Source organism: Mustela nigripes, chromosome 2 (assembly GCF_022355385.1).
Source record: "Mustela nigripes isolate SB6536 chromosome 2, MUSNIG.SB6536, whole genome shotgun sequence".
Taxonomy (NCBI): domain Eukaryota; kingdom Metazoa; phylum Chordata; class Mammalia; order Carnivora; family Mustelidae; genus Mustela; species Mustela nigripes.
In genome coordinates, this window is record NC_081558.1 from 75,297,240 (window position 1) to 75,322,785 (window position 25,546).

The following is a 25,546-nucleotide window of genomic DNA, read 5'->3' on the forward strand; positions in this document are numbered from 1 at the left end:
TATATTGTATGGAGTGAATGTCCTCAGGAGAAGAGCTTTAGAAAAGCAGAGAAGCTTCAAGATTGCTTTTCTGTTTATACTGTTTTCTAAATTTTTTAAAAGACTAAAATTTTTTAAAACAATTTTTCTTTTAAAGATTATTTATTTATTTGATAGACAGAGATCACAAGTAGGCAGAGAGGCAGGCAGAGAGAGCGAGGAGTAAGCAGGCTCCTTGCTGAGCAGAGAGCCCAATGCGGAGCTCGATCCCAGGATCCTGGGATCATGACCTGAGCCTAAGGGAAAGGCTTTAACCCACTGAGCCACCTAGGTGCCCCTGGAGACTAAATTTAATATGCTAGTATAAGCCTGATTATCACTACTCAACAATATAAAAAGTATAAAACAGACTCGTGATTTTGAATATATTAATACAAAATGTAGGACAACTCCATGAACCAAGAGAGTTAAAAGGAGAAAAAGAAGACTGGTTGATCTAGTAACAAATACAGAAGTAGAGATAATCTATACTCTAGTAGGTCCTATATCACCAATATCAGCCAAAATGCACAAAATAAAATTCAAATATGACTCGGGAGAGACATGATAATGGCTAAGACCTTATAATGTATCTCAAAGGCTACTGGAGAACTCATCCAACTCACTATGTAGTTTGTGTATAGGGTGGCATATGTGTAGGTTCTTCTGAAGGAAAGAAGTACAGAATTTTAATTTTAGATTAATAATTATAAAATTACAGGGTATCCATAAAAGTGGCTCACTGCTGCTATTATATGTACTCTCCAATTTTTAAAACTTCTTAAAGATAACACTTTTTTAAAAAGTCTCTTTTACTTTAAAATAGTATCTTTTAGGGGTACCTGGGTGGCTAAGTGGGTTAAGCCTTTGCCTTCAGCTCAGGTTGTGATCTCAGGGTACTGGGATGGAGCCCTGCAGCCGGTTCTCTGCTCAGCAGGGAGCCTGCTTTCCCCTCTCTCTCTCTGCCTGCCTCTCTGCCTAATTGTGATCTCAATCTCTCAAATAAATAAATAAATAAATCTTTAAAGAATCACATTTTTATAAGGTAGGCAAAATGTTATTCCCTCACTATAAAAAGTGTTAACCTGTGGGGTTTCTCCCCTGAACTTTTAGGAAAGCAGCAATGAGAGAGCACTTTGGCTTAGGCTTAAATAAGAAAGGCTTTTAATGGAGATTTTAGAATTGAAGAGCTTCAGATTCAGGATTCATGAATCATGTAATATCTCAATGTACAGAAATCCTGACTAAAATAAGCCACCCAAAAAACCAACCCACTCAGCATTAATATGTACTTATTTTCTTCCAGAATTTCTCTTTAATACAAAATAAAACAAAAAATTCTAATAGGTTAAAACAAGTCAAATGCCCACTCTAAAAAGGTAAATACTTCACAAAGATCAACTGAATCTACAACTAAAACTTAATCGTGCAGGTTTTTAGTCAAATCACTGGTCACATAATACAAACAAAAGTCAACATGGTAAGCATTCTAAGAAATGAAACCCAAGCAGCATCAGCCTTTGTTTTTTTGCCATTTTGAAGACTTATACATTTTCATTTTCAGAGTAACATATTACTATATATATATATATATATATATATATATATATATATATACACACACAACAATATATAGTAATGTTTTGGTACTATTCATAGAGGATCTCTAAATTAGAAGATGCCAGTTTTCCCAAAGACAACTTTGGTTATGCTTTAGAAGTCTTAGATAAATGAAACACCTTATCAAATATTAACATAGAGGGAAGAGACACAAGATACAACATAGACAGTCAAGTTACTTCTTTGTATGTTTAGGAATTACTTTCTCCTTCAAGATATTTACACTAGGAAAGTGTAGTGTGTCCTGATTAATATTTCAGTAGTAAAGATTTGAGTGATCTGAACCTTGGTAAAACCTTAATTCGAAACTCTTAACAAATACTTCCAGTGTCAAGACTACTTTTATTTATATTTATATATACTTTTAAAATATTTTTATATATTATATTACATATTATTATTACATATATTATATATACTTTATATATATTTAAATATACTTTTATTATTTTATATATATATTTCCAATGCCAAGATGTATTATTACAAAATTTATTGTTATGAGGGAAAACAAGTATAGCCAGTCATATTTGAAAAATGTCTCAACCACTGCTTCTCAATATAGAAGGACAGAATTACATATGGGCTATCACACAATTAATCATATCTCTCTTCCCTGAAATTCCCTTAATTTCATTCATTAGAAGGAGATATAAAGACTTTATAGTGGCATGTAGCTTTCCAATGAAACACTTGCTATCTCAAATATTATGCACGTTTTTCTTTCAGTAAGCTAGTACTGGCTTCAGAGTTTGTAAAAATGGAGAAAAAAAGACCAATTCAAAACCATTCTAGAAAATGTCTTTAACTATAAGTATCCAAGTCAAAAGCTGGAAACCCACTGTTAAGGGCTGAACTATATCTGCCCCCCCCCCCAAATTTATATGTTAAAGTCCTAAATCACGGTGCCTCAGAATGTAACTGTACTTACAGATAGGGTCTTTAAAAAGGCCATTAATTTGAAATGAAGTCATTAGCATAGGTCCTAATCCAACATGACTGATGCCCTTATCAAAAGAGGAATTTTGACAGACACCTACAGAGGGAAGACAATATGAAAACATAGAGAGAAGGTGACTATATACAAGCCAAAAAGAGAGGCCTGGAACAGGTCTTTACCTCAAGGATCTCCAAAGGAATCAACCCTCCTGACACCTTGATTTCAAACTTCTGGCCTCTAGAACTATGAGAAAACAAATTTCTGTTTTTTTAAGCCACTCACTCTGTTGTACTTTATTACGGCAGCCTTAGGAAACTAATACAGCCTTACTAAAAACTAGGGTTTTTGTTCCCCATCTAAATAACCCTTAGTCACCACTCCTCAGTGGAAATGGAAATAGAGGCTCTGATACCCTGCTTCTCCAGCTTCTCAGAAACTGCTTTCTTACAGCTGCAGCAAGACTTCCATAGATGGGTGTCAAGGACTTCCTCAAAGTGCTTTTTATATTAAACACACAACCTACTTTCTGCCTTTTCTAACACATGAGATTACAAAAAAATAGAGGTGTGTTGTTAGAACCAGAAGCCATCTTTGTATCAAAGCCATTATCTGACTGATGATGCAACAGGGAGACTCAGCTGGAGAAGTACTTGAGGTGGTGCAGTGGGTAAAGAAAATTTTAGTTTACATCATATTATGAAGGACTTCCTCTCTGTCACTGTCTTAAGAAGCTTCATAAAAACTTAATTTTCAATATTTATTTATATTTATTTTTAAGCAGGTCTCCATGTCAACACAGGCTTGAACTCATGACCATGAGATCAAGACCTGAGCTGAGATCAAGAGTCAGACACTTAACCAACTGATTCCACCCAGGCTCCCATTCAATGCTCTCAAAAATAATATTTATATATATTTTTAGTGTGACACTGAGGGGGCCTTATTAGGACAGGAAGAAGAAAGTCTGAGATTTGAGATATATTTGAAGGACTACCAAATGGGAGTTTGGGGTAATGGTAAAATATTCAACTCTACCTCGTATTAAATCATTACTCTAAAACAAACCACAAATTAACCTTCACCATAACCTCTCAGGGGGTTGGGTACCAACCTTTCACAAGTTAGGAATTACTTTAAGGCAAAAAGAACGTGAATTCTAGTTGGGAATTCAGGGCTCAAGATTAGATATTTACAGATAGAAACCAGATTTAGGCACCATTTCATGATTTCACTAAATAGACACGTTCTCTCCATTAACAGAGAAGTTAACAGGCTAAAAATTCATTCTAATCCAGCCTTCAGAGATACCTAATCATTAGAAACGGTGTCTTTCCTCATCCAAAACAAGAGGTCTGTGGTGGAAATAGTTAGACTGCTTCAGCGTTCATCTCTCTCTCTCTCTCTCTCTCTTTTTTTCCCCCCTAAGATTTTATCTATCTATTTGACAGAGATCACAAGTAGGCAGAGAGGCAGGCAGAGAGAGAGGAGGAAGCAGGCTCCCTGCTGAGCAGAGAACCAATTGGGGGCTCGATCCCAGGACCCTGAGATCATGACCTGAGCCGAAGGCAGAGGCTTAACCCACGGAGCCACCCAGGCGCCCCCATCTCTCTTTTTATTGGCTATGACTGAAACCATTGAAGATTGGAATACTATGCTATTGTCATACAACAGACTACGGAACCACTGGTAGAGGGTGTTTACTACTATAAATTGGAAACATTAAGAAGGGACACTGCCATGAATGGGGGAAAAGGCTTTTGAATTATCACTGAAATAAACCAAATGCTCTAACAGTGTTAGGCTCCAGAGTTTGAAAATACTAGAGATTAAGTGAGGATCTATAAAGTCTTGAATTTCGAGCTACAAAGAACTACTTCTGTGGTAGTATTCAATCTCTCTCTTCTTGCTGGGTTCTTAGGTCAAGTTAACATCCACATGACAAAGCAAAGGGAAAATAATCTACCTGTATAATCAGACTTTGAGATTCTTTTTTTCCTTTTTTTTTCTTTAAGAGAGGGAGTGTAGAGAGAGAGGGGTCGAGGGAAAGGGAAAGAGAGAATCTTTTTTACCCCCCCGAAGATTTATTTATTTTAGAGAGGGCAGGGTCCGGGAGGACCAGAGGGTGAGAGAGAATTTCAAGAAGACTCCCAGCTGAGCGCAGAGCCTGATGTGGAGCTCCATCTCAAAATCCTGAGATCATGACCAGAGCTAAAATCAAGAGTCGGATGCTTAACCCTACTGAGCCACCCAGGAGCCCCCTGACTGAGATTCTTGAAATGGGTCCTCCAGCAAGGTGTGGAAGAATAATTACAAATGACAAGATCAAATTAGTTTAGGAGATATTTATATAGATAAGAATTACTAAATAGATTTATACTTTATTACTAATAAGGAACAAATCTTAAAAGAAGGCAGTGATGAGTGTTGGGAAGAACGTGGGACACAGAGATGATTCAGTCTCCTAAAATATGATCCTCAACTAGCCAAATCCCTGGGCATAGGCCAGGTCCTCCACTCACAACAATGGACTCCAAGAAGAAGCTCATCACTGATGTTGTAACTTTCAGCAAAATTACCTTGCAGTCTGACAAGGTGGCCCAGAAAGGGAACTGCTGTGACCATATACATATTCTTCCAATAGCTCACAAATCTCAGTTTGGGGGGGACAGACATAGTTGTAACCCCAGGACTAGTCAAGACCTTGAAACATGGATAGGTTTTCACTTTTGCTTAAATATGGAAAGGTGGGACATCTATTTGAAACTATCCTCAAAAGGGAAAGGGCTGGCTGAACATTCCGTTTTCTTTGCTGGCAGAAGAAAGAGACCTTGGTTATGTATGAGTAGGATGGGGGCAGGAGATACAAGCACCTGATAAACATCAAAATTTTTCTCCTTGGTCTAAGATACATGTTTATAGCAAACTCAGGTTTAGATAGAGATCTTGACTCTGAAGCTCTTTTTATTTTACCAAAGCAAAATTGAACACTAAAATTAAGCTAAGTACCTATAAATTACTTACCTGTATTTGGTTTATATATGGAATTACTCGTATGATGGAAATGTCAACACCTTGTCCTCATCTAATGTCCAATTCATAGCTCTGCCATCTTCTGATACTCAACTCTGCTTCTCTATTTCTACTCACTTCACTTTAACCATTCTCTTCCATAAGTACTTTCTTCCAGTATTATCACCCCGCAAAAATATCAATTGCAAGCTTCTCTAATCCTCTTGTCCTCCCAAAAAGTCCATTAAAACCAATCACTTTTCAAGTAACATATCATACATTACACTTCAGTCCTGTCTTCATTTATATCCTTTTCCAGCTTGGATTCTATGGCCCATCATTAAAATTATTCCCTTCAAAAATCTTTAGAAACCTCTTTGCCTTTGATCTTCTTTTGATGAACTCGGTCATCTTTTTTCCCCCTCACCTGTACCTGAACAACTGAATGTTGTCATATGATCTTAAATGTCATGTGGAATTAATTCAGTTGTTGTTTTCATCCAGGATCAATCACAAGGATGCATGCACACATAAACACATATGCATGTACGCACAACCTAAAACCTATTTGTTCCATAATCTAATAATCTCACTTTCAGGTATATATCCAAAGAAAATAAAATAAAATAAATAAAATAAAATAAATAAAATTACCTCAAAGAAATATCTGTTTTCCCATGTTCACTGTTTACTTTATTCAAACCTATACCTCATACACTGGACTATCATTCAGCATTAAAGAAGGAAATCTTGTCATTTCTGACAACATGGATGAACCTGGGTGAACCTGGAGACATCATGCTCAATGAAATAATTCAGGCACAGAAAAAAATATACTGGATGACTGTCACTGAATCTGAAAAAAAGTCAAAATCACAGAAGCAGAGGAAATGGTAGTTATCAGGGGTGGGGAGGAAATGGGGATGTTTGTGAAAGGGAACAAAGTTTCTGTTATACGGAAATGAGTTAATTTCTAGAGACCTAATTCATAGCATGTTGACTATGGTTAATAATTTATATATTTGAGATTTACTAAAAGAGTAAATCTTAAGTGTTCTTACTACACATGCACAAAAGGTGACTGTGAGATGATGGATATGTTAATTAGCTTGATTGCAGTAATCACTTCATATATATATATATATATATGTTGCATTATACACCTTAAATATATATAATTTTATAAAAATAAATTAGAACCAATTAAATTATTTCATTAGGATTTGGTTTTTCTTAATCTCTCTTCTCTGCCTCCTTTGGCATTAGGTTCAATCTTAGATTCTATAGAAAAGATGGTGGCAGCAAATTCAAGTCCAGTACAAAAGAGCAAGTGTCTCTGCAGGAATCTAGCAAAAATCTTATGGCACCACACTGGCTCTATCCCAGTATCAGTAACTATAGTGGGTGAATACCATAATTTTAAAGCATAGGTCACATACCCATCCTTAAAGCATGGGTAAAGACAGCTCCACCTAAAACCCATTAATGGAGGAGGTGAAGGGCTTTCCAGCAGCAAACTGGGTGGAAAACAAACTGCAATATTTGAAAATATATACAACAGAGGCAAAAATTGAAAAATATATAAAAAAAGAATCTTATGCTGGTAAGATTATAAATTGTTTTCTGCTCTATTTTCTAAAGTTTTTATGTTGGATAATTTAAAATTGTATTGTTTCATATAACTATACATCAATCTTCATTATTTACAGACTCCATTTTTGCAATTTTGCCTACTTTCTATAAAGTATTTGTTACCCCCAATATCAATATTTGCTGCACTTTCACAAGGCAATGTTGTGTCTTCTTGTTTCAGCTCTCATACTATAAAGAGGTACCATTTTGTGATCTATTTAGTGCCACATTTTTTCAGTAACTGATTTTATTGTTAAAAATGATGTCCCCCTATCCTCCCCCCTCCGCCCCCAGCGGGCTAGCAGTCTTAAGCTCAAGAAGGCAGAGATGTGCCTTAAGGAGAAAATCTGCTAGGTAAGCTTTGTTCAGGCAAGTGCTGTTGGTCATGAGCTCAGTGTTACTGAATCAATAGTATAGATCAAATAAATTATCTTTAAACAGAAACATACATAAAAAAATAAGCTTTTGTATTGATTGATTAATGAAAATGTTGTGACCAAAGGTTTGTAGGAATCTAATTCTGCATTTCTTCTAGGAGCAAGGATTCAGAATTTGCTAATACAGTTTTCACAATAATGTAGGAGAACATAATGACCATGAATAATGAGATCAGACTGCAAGTATATATGGTATATATGTGTTTTAAATAAACATAATAAAATTAAATTTTCAATGAGTTTTATAAATGAATATAGGAAATAAATACAAAAGGCTAATATAAGTATAAAAGAACAAAATTAACAATATAAAAGAGTAATTTCTTAAAAATATTTTAGCAACATAATCTATCCTTGAAATAAACATTCTAACCGGATGCCTGAGTGGCTCAGTTGGTTAAATGCCTGCCTTTGGTTCAGGTCATGGTCCCAGTCCTGGGATTGAGTTCCACATCAGGCTCCCTGCTCAGTGGGAAGCCTGCATCTGCCTCTCTCATGCACCTTGCTTGTGTTCCCTCTCTCTGTCTCTCACTTTGTCAAATAAATAATAAATAAAATCTTTATTTAAAAAATTGATATTGATCTACATATTGATCTACATATATCAAAGTGGTAAGTAGCGACAGAAAATTCTGAATAGTAATTTATCAGATTTAATATTTTTTATTATGTTGCTCATAATTACAGTCCATATATCAGATCTTCAATTAAAATCAATTATTGAAAATTCTGACGAAATATTTTAATATGAAAACAAGTTTCCAAATAAACCATCAAACTACAAATTTTCAATAAATTTCAACCTGCAGGGTCTCTGCTAATTAAATAGCCTTAAACCCTTGTGTACCCAAAGTACTTGTTTATAATTTTGCCAATTATAACAACTTCTTGTTACAAAAGTTAAATCATAAAAATGTTTTATGGACTTGTAAATTTTAGCATTGTAAAGGTGTACCAGGCAATATATCAATAATGGTTACTCTTAGTGTCACCTTGGAAAATGAAGATCAATAGGGGTTAAGTAATCTTACTATGAATATAATTATAATGCACATAAGAAATATCAGGCAATGATCCTAGTTCAGGAAAATTCCTTTCACCTACAAAAATATATACTCTTTGGGGAAAAATGATATGTACCCCTCTGTAAATATATCAGTAAGAACAGTATCTCAAATTTGGCATTAATTTGTTCCTTGATTCACTCAGTCATTCTTTCTTTCTTTTTTTTAAAGGCTTATTTATTTATTTGGAAGACAGAGTAAGAGTACGAGTTGGGGGTATGCTGAGAGAGAGGGAGAGAGAATCCCAAGCAGACACCCCACTGAGCATGGAGCATATAACGCAGAGATCATGACCTGAGCCAAAACCAAGAGTCGGATGCTCAAATGACTGAGCCATCCAAGTGTCCTCATTCTATTTTTTTCATAGATACTTACTTCAAACCTCTCACATGTCACACAAAAGTTCCAGGTGCTAGGGAAATAGCAGTGAATAAAAACAGAGATAACTTAACAGACATGAGTTAACATTCTAGTAAGAAGCGAAGTGGACAGTATATATAAGCAAACCAATAAATAAACAAGATAAAATTTCACATGTTGATGGATGCTTAAGGGGAAAAAAAAAAAAAAACCAGGATGATATAAGAGAATGATACACACTTTCGGGGGAGATGAGGAGATGGTCAAGGAAGGTTTATATGAAAGATGACATTTGACCTGAAACCTGAAAACTGAAGACACAACCCATAAACATCCTTGAAAAGAAGAAAATCTGAGCCTATGTGAAGGACAAAAATGAGACCAGTATGACAGGTAGTTAAATACAGGCAGGATTTCTGGTACAGATCTAGTATCAATTAGAAAAAAGGCAGAAAACCTAATAGAAAGAGACCTAAATAGGTACTTGACAAAAGAGTTAATCCATATGACCAATAAATATGAAAGTTTCTCAACTTAAGAGTCATAAAGGAAATGCAAATTAAAAGTACAATGAGATACCACTGCAAACTTATCAGCAAAGTCAATGTTAGAAGGATTGACAACGCCAAGTTTTAGTGATACAAATGAACTTGAACTTTCATATACAGCTGGATGGGTTGCCAATTGGTATGTCCACTGGCAATTTACTCTTCACTATCTACTAAATTTGACCATAAGTACTTCTGGGTATATATATGATACAAATATCTATATCTAATATCTGTATCTACCTGTCTCAATAGGTAATTTCAAGATATGTTCAAGATTTGTAGTCAAAAACTATAAACTCAAGAATCTATAAGCTGCAGAACAGGAAAGTGAAATATGGTGTACTCACATTTTATAATAATATACAGCAAAAAAATGAACAAACTTCTGCTACACAAAACTTGAGTGAATCTCAGAAACATACGAAAAGAAGCCTGATTTTAAAAATACATATTATTTGATTCTATTTATTTTTATCTATTTTTTTTAATTTTATTTATGTGTTTAACAGAGAGACACACAGTGAGGAGGGAACACAAGCAGGGGGAGTGGGAAAGAGAGAAAGACAGGCTTCTTGCTGAACAGGGAGTGCAATGAAGGGCTCGATCTCAGGACTCTGGGATCATGACCTGAGTGGAAGGCAGATGCTTAACGCCTGAGCCACCCAGGCACCCCTTGATTCCATTTAAATAGTTTTCAAAAAAGTGGAACAAATTCACAGTGTTAAAAGTTAAGATAGTAGTGAGTTTTGGATCAAAGGGGTCTAATGATTGAAAGTGGCCATGAGATAGCTTCTCTGGGGCAGGTAATGTTTTTCAAAGATAATGAGTGAGAAGAAGAGATTGATTAATACCTTGCATGTGGTTATACATGTACACTAACTTTGGGATAATTTGTGAGTTCATCTACAACTTTCACACTTTTTTTTTTGTATGAATGGTAAAATTCAACAAAGTATATATTTTAAAAATTTATTATAGTAAAAAATAGATTTTAGAAAAGAGATAATGTTTTGGTCTTGGGTAGAAGTCAGGCACTAAGAAAAGGGGACTGATTCTGTGTGTTCTGGAGGTGAAATAGGTAGAACTCACAGTTGTATCTTGTGTAGGGAATAAGGGAAAGGTAGTGATCAACACTATTAAGCTTTCAGCCTAAGTAACTGGATCAAAGTTGGTGATTTTATGTTTCCAGAGAGACACAGCAGTTGATTATATTAGATATTGCTTATCTGAGTAAGAGGAACAGAGAAACATGGCAGTCATCAATGATCAATGAACAACAATAAGTTAGAGGTAGAGATGAAAACCTCATTGGAGCATGCTAAAGTGAAATTATGAAGGAAATGGAGAAAACAATTTTAGCTAACTCTAAGTTGGTTTCTGGGTTTTTTTTTTTTTTAATTCTGTGAATTAGGAGAACAGAAATGCAAGAAAAGAGCAAAGTGGAAAGTATTGTGAGCAGAGTAAGTTACGACAAACATTCTACAAATGGTTGAAGAGAAGAAATCTGGCATAAAAACATAAGCTTCACTTACTTAATAGTCTTGGTAGAAGATCAGGCCTCATCAACCATAATTTGCCTTTCCCTGTCACCCCAGAACTAGAAGCCATTTTTTAAGAAACCTCTTGATATATTACTTGCACAACAAATAGTCCTGGATTCCTTAATGATGTTCAAGTGTTGTCTGGTGCTAATAACATTCAGCATGAACCAAAAAATGTTTTGGACACAGGGAGATATTTTCCTTCAGAACTTTTATTTTAAAGATCAATTTTAATTAAAAAATATTTATTGTACAAAATAATATTTTAGGAAAAAACAAAAGAAAAACCATTCCCAATTGATATGCAGACAAGAACCCATAGTAACATTCCGAGGAGTTAAGTTTTTTGTTCTTAACTTTAGGAATCTTATCATCATTCTATATTTCTGTTCTTCTGTATATGTGACAAAATTAACCCCTACGTGTTCAAACTACTATTTATCTTTTCAACTACTTGAGGCCAAGAGCATTCCTAACAAATATAGGCTTGATCTCTGATTTCTTGCATCTGAGATGCGGATTCTTGTAGGAAATTATGTAGTCATGCCTATCGGTACCACAACATATTGAAAGATTCCAATCTCAGAGGAGCTATTAGCACATCTTCAAGGCTATCCTTTTTATTCTTTCTCTTTCCTCTTGCATCTGGACAGTTATTGTTCTAAACCTTTATAAATAAATCCTATACCATCTTCCTCCTTCTCAAAAGATAAACTTGCCTCCTACTTTACAAGGAAATCTCCATCACTTCTCATCATAATACCCAAAAATCTTATCTAAAACTTCTCTCTTGCATATTTGCTGCAGTTTTAAACCCTGACTCTATTTTTTTGTTGTTTTGGGTTCTAAAATAGTTCTTGAGGATTTGCTGTGAGCCAGACATAATGCTTAAGCAAAGACAAAATCCCTCTCCTCAAGAAATGTTGAGCATTAAGCACTAGGAGACAAATGGAGAATGCTATGGAAGCAGATGTGGCATGCTAAGCCTTTAGGTAGAAGGTATTAGACCAGGTTCAGGTGATGTCTAAACCAATCTAAAAAATGGTAAGTAGGGGTCAAATCTCCTATCATGGGCCCCTAGGACTCTCAACTCCTTTACACACCTCCTAACACACTGTATTACGATTTGTTTGATGAAGTCCTCTACAAGCTAATGAAAGTCCACTTCGGTCAAGGTTTATATTATTATACTGTTAACCACTGTATCCCAGCATCTAAAAAAGTTCCTATCAAAGAAAAGCACTAAACATTTAGAGTATTATAAAATAATGGAAATAATATGAACTTCAGAATTAAGACTGGCCCAGGCAGTGTTGATATTCAAAATATTTAACAACCAGAATGACTGTGTGTATCAACTAAATATCATCATCTGTAGCTCTGGATTTAAATTCTAGCTCCATTTCCTGAGATTTTTAAATTAAGGCAAGTCAGTTAAATGATCTGAGTATCATTTTATCATCTGAACATGTTGATCACAGTAATACCTAATTCATAGGATGGTTTCAGTGATAAAATGAAACAGCATATAAAACCCATTTCAGTATCTGACACACTAAAGATATATAATAAATGTCTGACTCCCTTTCTACCTTGCTTTTAAGTAAGTTCTGTTTGTAGTTGGACAGAATAAAACATGCAGAAACCAAAGTGGAATGAGTGTACTCCAATTATTTCATCTTTCCTTAAGGATTTTTCTCAGATGCTTATTAACAACTAATTTAGTTTACTTCTAAACTTTAAAGCAGTTTTATTCGTTTATCTTTTTGAGAGAGAGAATGCACAAAAGCACCCAATGAGTGGTGGTCACAGAGGGAAAGAATCTTAAGTAGGCTTCACCCACCAGCACAGAGCCTCATGTAGGGCTGGATCTCAGGACCCTGAGCCTAAATCAAGTCAGACACTTAACTGACTAAACCACCCAGGTGCCCCTGCTTCTAAACATTAAAATGCATTTTATCCTTAATCTTCTCTGTGAAGTAAGTTTAACACTTGCTGTTCATTCATTTACCTAATTTGTGCCTACTTGTCAACCTTAGATTGTACTTAATGATTCAACAGAAATTTATTAAGGGCCTATTATCTATGCAAAATTGTAATTTAGCTTTATCATTCATGGACTAGTTTATGCAGATACTTCTGGATAGACTGTAGCTTAATAAACGCTCCAAGATGCTTAACAGATATTCTCTTTCCTTTTTGTTTTACTAATGAAGATAACTAATGAATTTCATCCCAAATCAGAAATTAAAGTTGAAGGCAAAGAAAGAGCTTCTGGCAGAATGAGAAACTGGTATCTTTTGCAGCAACTATATTCTCAGCTTTAATTTTTTTTAAGGGAACAGTTAACAAATAATTAGAGATCTGATAAATTGTGCTAAATGCGAACTTCAAATCTTAGTAATTGATGTATATGCTTTAATATGCTATATTGGTTGTAAGTATCTCAGTTTATTCAGTATAGTGAGACTTGTCAGCATAAAATAACAGAACTAACAAGGATAATCACGATTAAGTTCTTCAGATCATCTACCAAATATAATAGTGCTATAAATGGATTCGAATTATATCTGTAGGTTGAGCAAAGAGAGCATTGATTTCAGATGGGCTTTTTTATTTCTCCCTACGTGTGCCTATTCTCAATGGACTTTTCTCTAAGCTATTTGCACAGAAGTCATATAGTTGATTTGCTTAAACATACAATTTTGTTCCACTAACCTGAAAGAACGATCTTCAATTAAGTTCACCACTTCCCTCAAATCGCAAGGCACAAGAATAGACTCTCAATCTTGTCTAATTAGAGAATTTCAACTTGTCATTCGAAATGATTTATACATTGTCATTTGTGTTCCTCATTTTAGAAATAAGTGTCATAATTCTAATAAAGCGTTGATGACTTTCTTACACTGGGTGCTAGTGAGTAACTACATAATTATTGTTTCAAGAATCACTAAACAAGTATTGAGAAAATCAATCAAGAGTTTTAAAATGAGAACATGAAAACAGAAGTAATTTTAAATTGCATAATGTAAAACTGAGAACATGCTTTTTCAACATATCACATCTAAATTTGCAAAGTAAACATGACACACTGAGAATAGGAATAAGTTGGGATTCTTACCCTGGAGAGAAACAATCTAAAGCTTTTTCCCAGTTTGTCCAATTTTCAGTTTCTTTAGAGTGGGTGGGTCCTTTGTTCTTCTGGCCTTAGAAGACACTCTGGATTGCCTGTCTTTCTGCATGATGAAATGAAGAAGACAAGGAGGCACATTAGTTTCATAAAAGACTTCCAGAAATCTTCTTCCATCTTACATTTAGGGCCTTCATAGCCTTGCCATCATCTTCTAGGAAGATTGATTCCCAGCTCCACTGTGAAGCCTAATATATTCTGTGCTGAAACTTCCTGGGCTCTATTTCTTTGAAATGTTCATACCTAGTTTCTTTCAGAATACTTGTAATCTTTTATCCACTGATGACTCCCTCTTTCCTTTGCTGTTACGTGTATATTTTCTTTTTTATTTTTTAACTGTAATTGTAATGGAAGGAAAAAACATAAATAAATCGGGCTGTAATCTGGAACAATTTGCTTTCTTACCAACACGTGAACACATGTGAACATTTTCACACGTCATTTATGTTATATATTTAAGCATAGGTATGATTTAGTTTTGAAGCTGTTCTTTACTCCTCAGTCATGTTATTTTAGATATGTCTAATGAAATTTAAAGTAAATATCACAGTATTTTTCCAAGATTGCAGTCACTAGATGATTCTTTGTATTTTATTAGTGATTGATTTAGAGGCCTTCACTTACCTATTTTTTCTTTTGTTGCCCATGCTTTTGTTCCCATGTCCAAAAACTCACTGCCAAATCCAATACCATGATGTTCTCCCCTATTTTTCTTCTAAGAATGTTATAGTGTTAGCTCTTAAAATTTAAGGCTTTGATCAATTTTTACTTAATTTTTGTATATGGTAGGTAAGGGTCCAACTTCATTGTTTTGCATGTGGATACTCAGTTTTCCCAAAACCAACATCATTGGTTGAAAAAATTGCCCTTTTCTGTTGAATGGTCTTGGCATCTTTGCTGAAAATCATTTGACCACCTGTATGAAGGTTTTGAGGGGGCTCTCTATTCCATTGATTTATATGCATGTCTTTATGTCAATGACATACTGTCTTGATTGTGTTGTTCTGTAACACGTTTTAAATTTAGCAAATGTGAAACCTCGAGTTTGTTCCACTTTCTCAAGACTGTTTTGGATTCAGGGATTCCCTTGAGATTCCATATTAATGTTAACATAAATATCTTCCATTTGCTTTTTATTTCTGAGGATAGCCATCCTAGGGGGTGTGATGTTAATAATTCTAATTCCAATCATCTATTATGTTTTTTTTTTTTTCCATTCTATCAGTTAGTGAAGGAGGGAACTTCAAATCTTCTAGTAGTGTGTGTTTATCTCTTAGTTCATATACTGTGAAGCTGTTTTATTAGATGAATTTTTTTTAATCTTCTGGTGGAATTAATACTTTTTTTTCTGAAAATCTGCTATGTCTCACGGTAATATTTTATATCAGGCTATTTTCTACTTCAGCTTAGTTTATTTAAGATCGATATTTTTGTATCCTTTGCTGTTTTCCACAGATCTTTTATTATCAGCACATTTTTTTTCTTAATCCAACATGACAGTCTTTGAGCAGTCTGTGTACATTTAACATTAATACTGAGATATTTGGTTTTCAATATATCCTCCAGTATTCAAAGCAATGAATGTCATTCAAATCTATTTTTCTGAAACTTTTTATTAAGATATCATTAGAAGTGACCACAATTATTAACATTATGTATTATCAATATTTAAAATTTCTATTATTTTTTCAGCAAAAAGGAGAGGTGAGACTGACATAATCTAGGTCATGTAGGGTAAAAGCACACTCTAACTCTTAACTAAAGGAACATTTCATAGACACATCATATAAATATGCCTAATGCTACATTTTATAGTTGACAATTTCCTTATTGCTCTGTATTTCTCTTCTGAAAAAAGTGAATAAACTTGTCTCACAGTTTCTGTAAAGATGAAAGATATTTATAATCTTTTAAGATTTTTGTTGCTTTATTTTTAGAGAACAAGGATTATGGAATAGTATGCTGATTCATTTAATATCAAGATGAATAAAATTTTTCCTCAGGCCTCTTCCACTTTTCCTCAACCCAAGCCATTGTTTCCCCCCAAAGATCTCCACATGCATATATTGTTTTCACATGCATATTTTTTTAAGTGAGTTTGCTTTATCTGGAAAACTGTAATTGTCCTCTGCCTAGCTGCACAGACAAAAAAAAATTTTTTTTTCATTCTCTTTAGATTCTTTGGCCCATGTTTCATAACTTTTACAACAAATATTGACCAAAACATTAAATATCCCCACTTAGTGAATGATATACTCTTAGTGAATTACATACTCAATGTCAAAAAATAACTATTTTTCATGAATATAAATGTTATTGATAATTTAAACTGTATTTCTGCGGCTAATAGATTGCCAAGTTAAAATACAAGATTTGGGGTAGATGTAGTTATTTCATTCCCTTGTCATCTAAACAGAACTAAAAATCAAAACTGAAAGATAATAAGGTAGTCTGGCTTCTAAAACTCTTAGTTTTGAGCAATCACTTCAGTCACTAAGCTCAAAATATCAATGATTTTTTCAATGTATAGTTAAGTATTTCCAAGTAGTTCTAGTTCTGTCTTATCTCTGATGTATAAACTTCTATATTATCTAACACAGTTATTTGAAACCTATTAGTTCATTTGAGATAATAAATATATCAAACTGTCCTGTCACAGAAACAAAAGAAACACTTCTTCAAATTGAAAATTTGAATTATTCTAGAAAAAGTACTGGTAGGACAGGATAAAGAACTTTTTAAACACTCCTGCCAATAACATATACATAGCAATGCAATTCATTATGAAGATTTAGAAGAACAATTAAGAATTTTGATATTAGTTTAGGATGATCGAAAATTTTTTTATTCTGAGCACAAAGGGAACAAAATAGCTTTGATTTCTACTAGGGAACACTAGTAGAATGTCAAAATAATGATATAATATCAGTGATTGAAGACCCATCTTTTCAAACCATAAGAGCCTCTTAATGTCACAAAACAAACTGAGGGGGACTGGGGTAGGGAGAGGGTAGTGAGGCTATGGATATTGGGGAGGGGGTATGTGCTATGGTGAGTGCTATGAAGTGTGTAAACATGGCGATTCACAGACCTGTACCCCTGGGCCTAATAATATATTATATGTTTATAAAAAAAAATTAAAAAAATCTTTTTTTGTACTTTTAAGAATCAACTGACTATCCATACGTAGACAATTTAAAAATCAATAGTAGGTTTTAGGGTAATGAAAATACCCTATACAAAACCATAATGATGGATACATTTGTCCAAACCCTTAGAATGCACAATGCCGAGAGTGAACCTTATGCCAACTATGGACTGCCCCTGATTTGAGGTGTCAATGCAAGTTTATCAATTGTAACAATTAAACAGCTGGTGGGGGGGATACTGACAATGGAAGTGACTGTGTATGTGTGGCGGTGGGGGTTTTATGGGAAATCTCTATACCTTTCCTTCAATTTTGCCATGAATCTTAAACGGCTCTAAAAAATTAAAGCCTTAATTTTAAAAAAGAAAAAAAATCTACGCTAAGAACTTATGTCTTTAACTTTGCAACTGTTATAAATTCAACAATTTCACTTTCATGTGCTGTGAGTTGTGCAATGGCTTGGAAATTTTCCCTTGCTAAATATTCTATTTTTAAAAATCTAGTTTAATTTCTTTCTACAGTTCTTATAGAAGCTTAATGTCATCCTTTTGTTGTTTATTTGGTAGCTTTATAAAATATCTTTCCTCTAACAAACTGACTTTGTCTTCTTGGATTTTACAGTGAACATGCAGAAATCTCCGAATTATTTCTTCTTTCTATTTTAAATAAGAAAAGAAGTTTTCATAGGCACATATATGAATTGCTATAAAAGAAAATCAGTGGGAGGGAACTGCTTGTCATGTTGTTAAATTTCACATACGTCTTCGTCTATGTGACTGATTTCCCGTGATAGATTTTATTTCCTTATACATCAAAAAGTCATTTGCCTGTTTCATCTCAGGGCCTAAAACAATGTCTAATACATGGTAGGTGCTAAATTAATAAATTAATTTATTTACTAATTTGCTATTTAATTTAGCAATTTGCTAATTAATAAATTAATGCTAATTAATAAATTTGTTATTTAATTTGCTAATTAATAAATTAATGAATTATTATCCCAAACGGCAAGAGTACAACTTTCAAGCCTCAGAGGAGGGTTGTTCTTACTTCACTTAATAAGAATATACGATTCTCTCCACTGGATCTTTTTTTCTTTCTCTGTACAACATACCAAACCTATTCTGGGTTCTCTGTTGCTGTTCTGTTAGCTGTCTTCATATTTCTTCTTCATACTTTAGGGCTTTTCAGGGCTATCAAATTTTTCTTCACCTTCATGTTTCCAAAAAAAATCACTACACTTAGTTACTGTGCATACAATTATGACACTCAAGTTTTATTAAAAAAAAAAATGAAATCTCTGTCAGAAGCTAGTTCTGACTGAATACAAAGTATTTCAATTCACAGTTATTATGAAGCATAGACTGTACATACAGAACAAGGCTAGTTCCTACAGACAGTAGCATCTCTCTCTTTTATAAATCAAATGTAAATGCCATACTAATTTATATCTATGATTATTCATCCTGTTGAAAAGCACATGAACAAGCTTTCCCTTCACAGTTGGGAACTTGGCTATCATTCCTTTTCTCCTTGAATTCATATTTTTATCTCATATATGAATTTGTATTATATATATATTCATATTTTTATCTCATATTTATTATTCTCCTGCATACGTTTCTCCTAACATTTTAGTGTTTGAAAATATTTTAAGCTGACCATCCTATCAAATTTCCTTCTAACAACAAAAAGATTTTTAAATTCCTGAGAACATAAGTTCTAAAAATTTTCTTTAGTATTGTATTATCATTAAATTACTAGACTACTATTTTTATTTTTTATTTATTTTTTTATTTTTTATAAACATACATTTTTATCCCCAGGGGTACAGGTCTGTGAATCACCAGGTTTACACACTTCACAGCACTCACCAAAGCACATACCCTCCCCAATGTCCATAATCCCACCCCCTTCTCCCAAACCCCCTCCCCCCAGCAACCCTCAGTTTGTTTTGTGAGATTAAGAGTCACTTATGGTTTGACTAGACTACTATTGATCAAGTAACAAACATATTATAAATTATGTTCATTTGAAAATATCAAGTCAGCTTTTATTAGAAATGCATCTCATAAAGAAACAGGTAGGCCCTTCTCTAACACCCATTTATATCATATATCCAGGATGAATACTACTCATTGCTAGGAAAAAAACAGGTAAAGTTTTTCTTTTACTTTGTATTCTTCCATTCCAAGAATTTGGGAGTAGAAGGATTTCTGGTTGTAAAATCTTTTTGAACTACTAAACCATGTACCAAAAATCACATAGAGGTATGTATCAAAAATTATTTTTTAGTAGTCAGCTGACAACTCAATTAAGTTCTGCAATATTTCTGAAGGCCTTTGGCAATTGCCATTCTTACAAAGGAATCAATTACCCAGTCATTAGAATCACTCACTTTCTAAACAGATTTAGATCAGATTAAAAGTATTGCTTTATATTAGAGTAGTAGAGGGAAAATTACCAAAGAGGAAGGGAGAAGGTATCTGATTCAGCACACTCTGACGTAGATCAATTTTAGGGAAGAAAACATGCAAGGGGACAACCTGAGAATTAGTACCTTCAAACTATCCTTTATGTAGGGATATGTATGGAAATCCTCCATGTATCTTCTAAAGTTAAGGGTTAGGAATATGTGTTGCCCTGTTTGAAGCCTGTTGCTTCAGGATATACACAGATTTGGATATACACAGTTTATCAAGTCAAGACTTTTAAGTAGTTCACATCTTTTTGTCTATGTCCTTTTTTTCCCCCTTAGGGGTCTGTGTGTGTGTGTTTGTGATGAGGTGAGAGAAAATAATTTTAACAAAATAATTTTGTTAATAAACTTCCTCATAATGATAGTAAGGGAGGTGTTTAGTTTTTCATCAGAAAACTAAAATAATGGGCTGTCATTTTCTAAGAGGGAAAAGATAAAAGTCAATTTCCCTTCGTTTTTGACAAGTCTCAAAGTATTCTAACTTGTCAAAGTTGAATAACAGAAAGCATTTTCATATCTACAAATTAGAAACCAGAGTATCATTTTTATTTCTGATGATTTCGGGTACCTCCGCCGATTTGGTAAACATTCCTCAAAACTTTACCAGCCAAAACATCCTTACTGTAGTGGTCTGCTTTTTAAATTATCAAAGCGCATTACCAAGGCAATCAACAAATAAACGATTCACGTCTAATATACTAAAAACAGTGCTCTCTTTCATGCCGCAGCCGGATAAATTAAAGCAAACTATTTAATTATTTAGATTTTTAAAAAATATGATGTAACTTTTAAGTTGCGTGTGGTCTTTGTTCATAACCACCGTGAACTTTCACTTAAACCAAAAAGAGAAGATTAACAACAAAAGCGTATTTTAAAGTTAATCCTTGCGTCGAATCCATTGTTTGATCAGAGCTACCAGGTGGGCTGATGAATTAAAACGCGATGTAAAAACACCTTCCAAGAGAACACTTATTTAAACAATATTCAAGTCTTAGTTGACAAAACACTATGTAAAGAGGGTGGCGAGGGGGGTCTTTTTTGCCCACTGGCAGTAAATGAGGATAAGTTGCCAACAATTACCGTTTTCTCATTTATTTTTTTAAATCAGAAACAGCCCTAGAGCTTGAGGGGTTTCACGTGGCTGCGACCTCCAGAGACAGTGATGAGTTCAACTACTCGTGACTTCACAGCTCAGGCCTATCATCTAGAAATTACTAAAGACGGTAGAAAATCTAGGGCCGCCGGGTACCATCCGCAAATCCCAAAGCTTTGCCTAAACTCAGTTATGTAGGGTTTTTTGTTTGTTTGTTTTTTAAAGAGCACTGTGCCGAATAACTATGCTGCCCTGAGTAATTCGCCGAGCTTGTGTTTTAAATGCTGGCCTGAAGTTTACAGCAGCGACCGGGAAACGGAGGTGGGAAGCCTTAACAGCTTCCTTCCGTCAGCCCCGAAGGCGTCGTTAGTTTCCCAGCTCCCGGCCACAGCGATCTAAACACTGAGCGCATCCAATAGACACCACAGACGCTCGGGGACCCCCAAGCGGACGCCGAGAGAAAGGAGCGCGCTGGAAGTAGGCCAAAAAACAAGCCAGCAATCCAACCGCCTCAGAGGCCAGTTGAGCGCTTACCCACCTCCAGCTCCGCCTCCGTCTTCTCGCGTCGACGCGGCCCCGCCCCGTCGCGGAGACTCACGGGACACGTAGTACGCCGCGCCCACCTTCCCCTTCCCCCCGACCCTTCAAAGCCCCGGCTTCGAGAACGCCCTCTCAGCTCCCTGCGGACCGGGTTCCGGTTTGCTCTTGTGGCCTCGGAGCCCAGCCTGAGGACGGCGGAAGCCGCACTTGCGGCGGTTCATTATTCGTCCTCCCTTCCAGCCCCCCTCGACAGCGCTTCCCTCCCTCGGAACGCGACAGGGCCAACAGCCGGGGCGGACGCTAACGAGGCGGACGCCGGCGGGCCTAGGTCTCGCGCGCGTGTTGCTGGGTAACGGGCCTTCTCCGGCAGCAGTTCGGCAATTCCTGCTTCGGCTGGCTCTCCTTCCAGAACCTCCGGAGCCCTAGACGACAGGCCGGGCTGCGCCGCTTGCGGCGCAGCCGAGGCTAAAGAAATGGGAATTCCGCGGCGTTCCCGGAGCGGCTGCCTTCTCTGGGGAAGCGGTGGTGCCTTCGAGGAAACCGGAAGCCCATGGTGACCCCTGGCGACCCGGTTTGTTTTCCGTCCGTTTCCAAACACTGGGGAATCGAAACTCGGCGGCCCAGGGGGCGGCCCTACGTAACCTGTCTTCGGGGTGAGTGACTCGCTTCAGCCGGGCTAGGGGCGCGGGCGGTGCCAGGACCAACCTCCGCTGCCATTGCTGGTTCGAAGAGACACGTCATTTTCTTCACAATCCCGTGCGCCCTCTGACTAGGGAGCCGCCCGCGCCTGGGCATCCCTTAGTCCTGTCACCTTTTCACGCTAGCTCTTCCAGGCCCTACTTGGTTTTTCACTTTGTCTCTATTGCTTATTTTCTTTCCGTACTCTGAATTACTAGGGCGCCATTACTTGTATTTCATTCATTGAGATTGCATTTATATCGAAAACGGAAGAGGGACGTGTGGCTAGGACGGCACTGCCTGAGGCAGTGGTCATCACCCCGCCCCCCCCCCGCCCTGTCCGTTATCGAGGCTAACAGTAGATATTCGTCGTTCTTGCAGTGTCTAACCTGTACGTTTGGTATGATTTTTGATCATTTGTAGAGTGACTCCTACATACACGCACGGTACAAACAAGGAACTCACATAGTCGTAAGTGAGATAAAATATTCGCTGAAACTGTAATACAAGTTGGAATATGAACTGCTCCAGCATGTGTTGTTGGAGATCTGCTAAGGTGATCGAAGACAGTGACGTACTAGACTGAAATGACCTGTGCCTCTTAAACATAGCAGACATTTTTTTTTCCTACTATAGAATTTTGAATTGGATTGCTTAAGATTTCAACGGCATAATTTAAATTCTGGTTCTTTAAACATGCCATATCTGATTTCCCAACCTGTTATGATCACTCCCTACTTCATCTGTAAATTAGGAATGATAATCACTCACAGTGTCTTTGGAAAATTTTAATGCCATATTGTTTATAAAATGGGAAGAGGTATACAAATATAAGGGTTTAGTATTAGAGAATATAGTGTAATGGGAAATGCACTGGATTAAGTCAGAACATTAAGTCAGATCTGAGTGTTGAATTTTCCACTTACTCACTTGACACTGGGTAGGAGACTAAATCTCTTCGCCATTTTCCCACTCTCTTGAAATGAGAGTAATGCCTAACTCTCCAAGGCACCAGTACATAGTTTCTAAGTTTCCCTAGCTGTAGTCAGCTGGCTGGTTTACATTCCTGGCTTCACTTTTCAATCTTTGCCTTTCTTTTAGTCCACCTGTGATAACAGGAAATTCTTTCCACATCAGAGGTCTTAGATTTAACCAATTGTTATGAGGAATAAATGAGATAGCTCCCCTAAAAGCTGCCTGAGAGACCATAAACACTCGGTAAATATTAATTACCAACACTGAGCATTTTTGTTTATTGAATGAAATGTGATGACGTTTTTCATAATCCATGAACAGAACAAATGTGATTTTTTTTTCCTTGTTTTTATATTCTGGATTAAGGTACAGTTGTCTTAATGGCTACCAGAGAGTAACCACTGCTAATACTAAATTACTAATATACTAATACACTAAAGAGGGAATGTAAGTGCTTAATTCCATTGAGATTTATTACTTTATGAAAAGACTGAAAAGAAGTAGACTGTACTTCATACCTACCCTAACCCTGAAAAAAATCTTATGATTCCCTAGCCATAACACATTTTTGGACTAATGCAGTTTAGTTTAGCATATGGACTAATGACATATGGAAATTAGAGTGGAGTTTTTCCTACTGTATATCTGTTGCTGAGCACATTTTGGGCATTCACTGAATTATAGGGCATTGGAGTTCTGAGGTATATAGACGGAGTGATAGTATCATGAAAAAAGGCACTTGATCATCCCTTCTTTATAAACTAGTTAAGCCATTCCTGCCCCAATTGTTTAATTAAAAATAGGGAGTGAAGGGGCACCTAAGTGGTTCATTTGGTTAAGTCTTGGACTTTTAATTTAGGCTCAGGTCATGATCTCAAGGTTGTGAGATTGAGCCTGGGGTAGGGCTCCATGTCAGTGGGAGTCTGCTTGAGATTCTCTGTTTCTCCATCACTCTCTGCCTCTTCTCTGTTTGCGTGTGTGCTCCACTGCTCTTTCTCTGTCTAAAAAGAAAGAAATCTTCAAAAAATATGGGGTGGGGGGTGTGTCGGGGTGGCTCAGTCAGTTGAGCATCTGACTCTTCTTAGGCTCAGGTCATGATGTTAGGGCTGTGAGATGGAGCCCAGAGTTGGGCTCCATGCTCAGTGGGGAGTCAACTTGGGATTTTCTCCCTCTGCCCCCCCGCCAAAAAGAAATAAAATCTTAGAAAAAACAAAAAAGAACAAGGATTTTAAGTGTTGGTCTCTTTGCCTCCCTAAGATTTAATCCTTGCTCCACTGTATTGTGAATAAACCTATGAAGTGGGTTAGGGATATTCTAGCTTTTCAGAGGTAGGAGGATGATGGCAATAGGAGATTCAGTTCAGAAGGAAATGTAGAACAGAGGAAAGAGCCCACTAGATAATGCTTAATTCCAACCCTAGCTCTGTCATATACTGCCAGTGTGATTTTAAGCAAATTAACCACACTTCTTTGAGCTTAAGTTTCTTCATCTGGGATGGTGGTGATAACTTTTTAGCCATGTTTGGTATGGATTTGAGGTCTAAGATTTGTACTATACCATTTATTCAGTTTTTGGCAAAAATGGAACTCCTTCTATCTGTTTAGGTTGTTATTCTATATTTGCATTAAATTTTCCTTTCACAATTTAGGAAGGTAGCATCTTAGTAATGAAGTTCAACCTTGTCATTTTTTATTGGTGGGAAAATTTACATCCTGAGAGGTAAACCAATCAGTAATCAAGGTGGCAGATTGTAGACTAGAGTCTGGGTTTTTGAATCTCTGGTTGGGGTTGTTTCTACCACTGAGCTTTTCCTTTCTGGATTCTTATTAGAACAAATCTGAATCCATGTTCTGTTGTCTCTGAAAATGTTGTATTAAGAGCACAAATTCAGAAGGAAGCTTATCTGGGTTTACATCCCACCTTTGCCACCGATTACTGATTGGTTTACCTCTCAGGATGTAAATTTTCCTTTCACAATTTAGGAAGGTAGCATCTTAGTAATGAAGTTCAACCTTGTCATTTTTTATTGGTGGGAAAATTTACATCCTGAGAGGTAAACCAATCAGTAATCAAGGTGGCAGATTGTAGACTAGAGTCTGGGTTTTTGAATCTCTGGTTGGGGTTGTTTCTACCACTGAGCTTTTCCTTTCTGGATTCTTATTAGAACAAATCTGAATCCATGTTCTGTTGTCTCTGAAAATGTTGTATTAAGAGCACAAATTCAGAAGGAAGCTTATCTGGGTTTACATCCCACCTTTGCCACCGATTACT

General features: G+C 36.0%; 2 protein-coding genes across 3 annotated transcripts in view; one reads left to right on the forward strand and one right to left on the reverse strand.

The window, feature by feature from the left end:
• ZCWPW2 (zinc finger CW-type and PWWP domain containing 2) overlaps positions 1 to 21,711 on the reverse strand; it is a 131,470-nt gene extending 109,759 nt beyond the window's left edge. For both annotated transcript variants that reach the window (XM_059390806.1, XM_059390805.1), the window contains exons 1-2: positions 21,621 to 21,711; positions 14,294 to 14,408 (exon numbers count right to left, since the gene is read on the reverse strand). The gene's annotated coding sequence lies outside the window, so the exon portion shown is untranslated. The remainder of the gene's footprint in view (positions 1 to 14,293; positions 14,409 to 21,620) is intronic.
• AZI2 (5-azacytidine induced 2) overlaps positions 21,711 to 25,546 on the forward strand; it is a 36,757-nt gene continuing 32,921 nt past the window's right edge. The window contains exon 1 of the mRNA XM_059390803.1: positions 21,711 to 22,275. Coding sequence (XP_059246786.1) covers positions 22,173 to 22,275 — 103 coding nt within the window. The 5' untranslated portion in view covers positions 21,711 to 22,172. The remainder of the gene's footprint in view (positions 22,276 to 25,546) is intronic.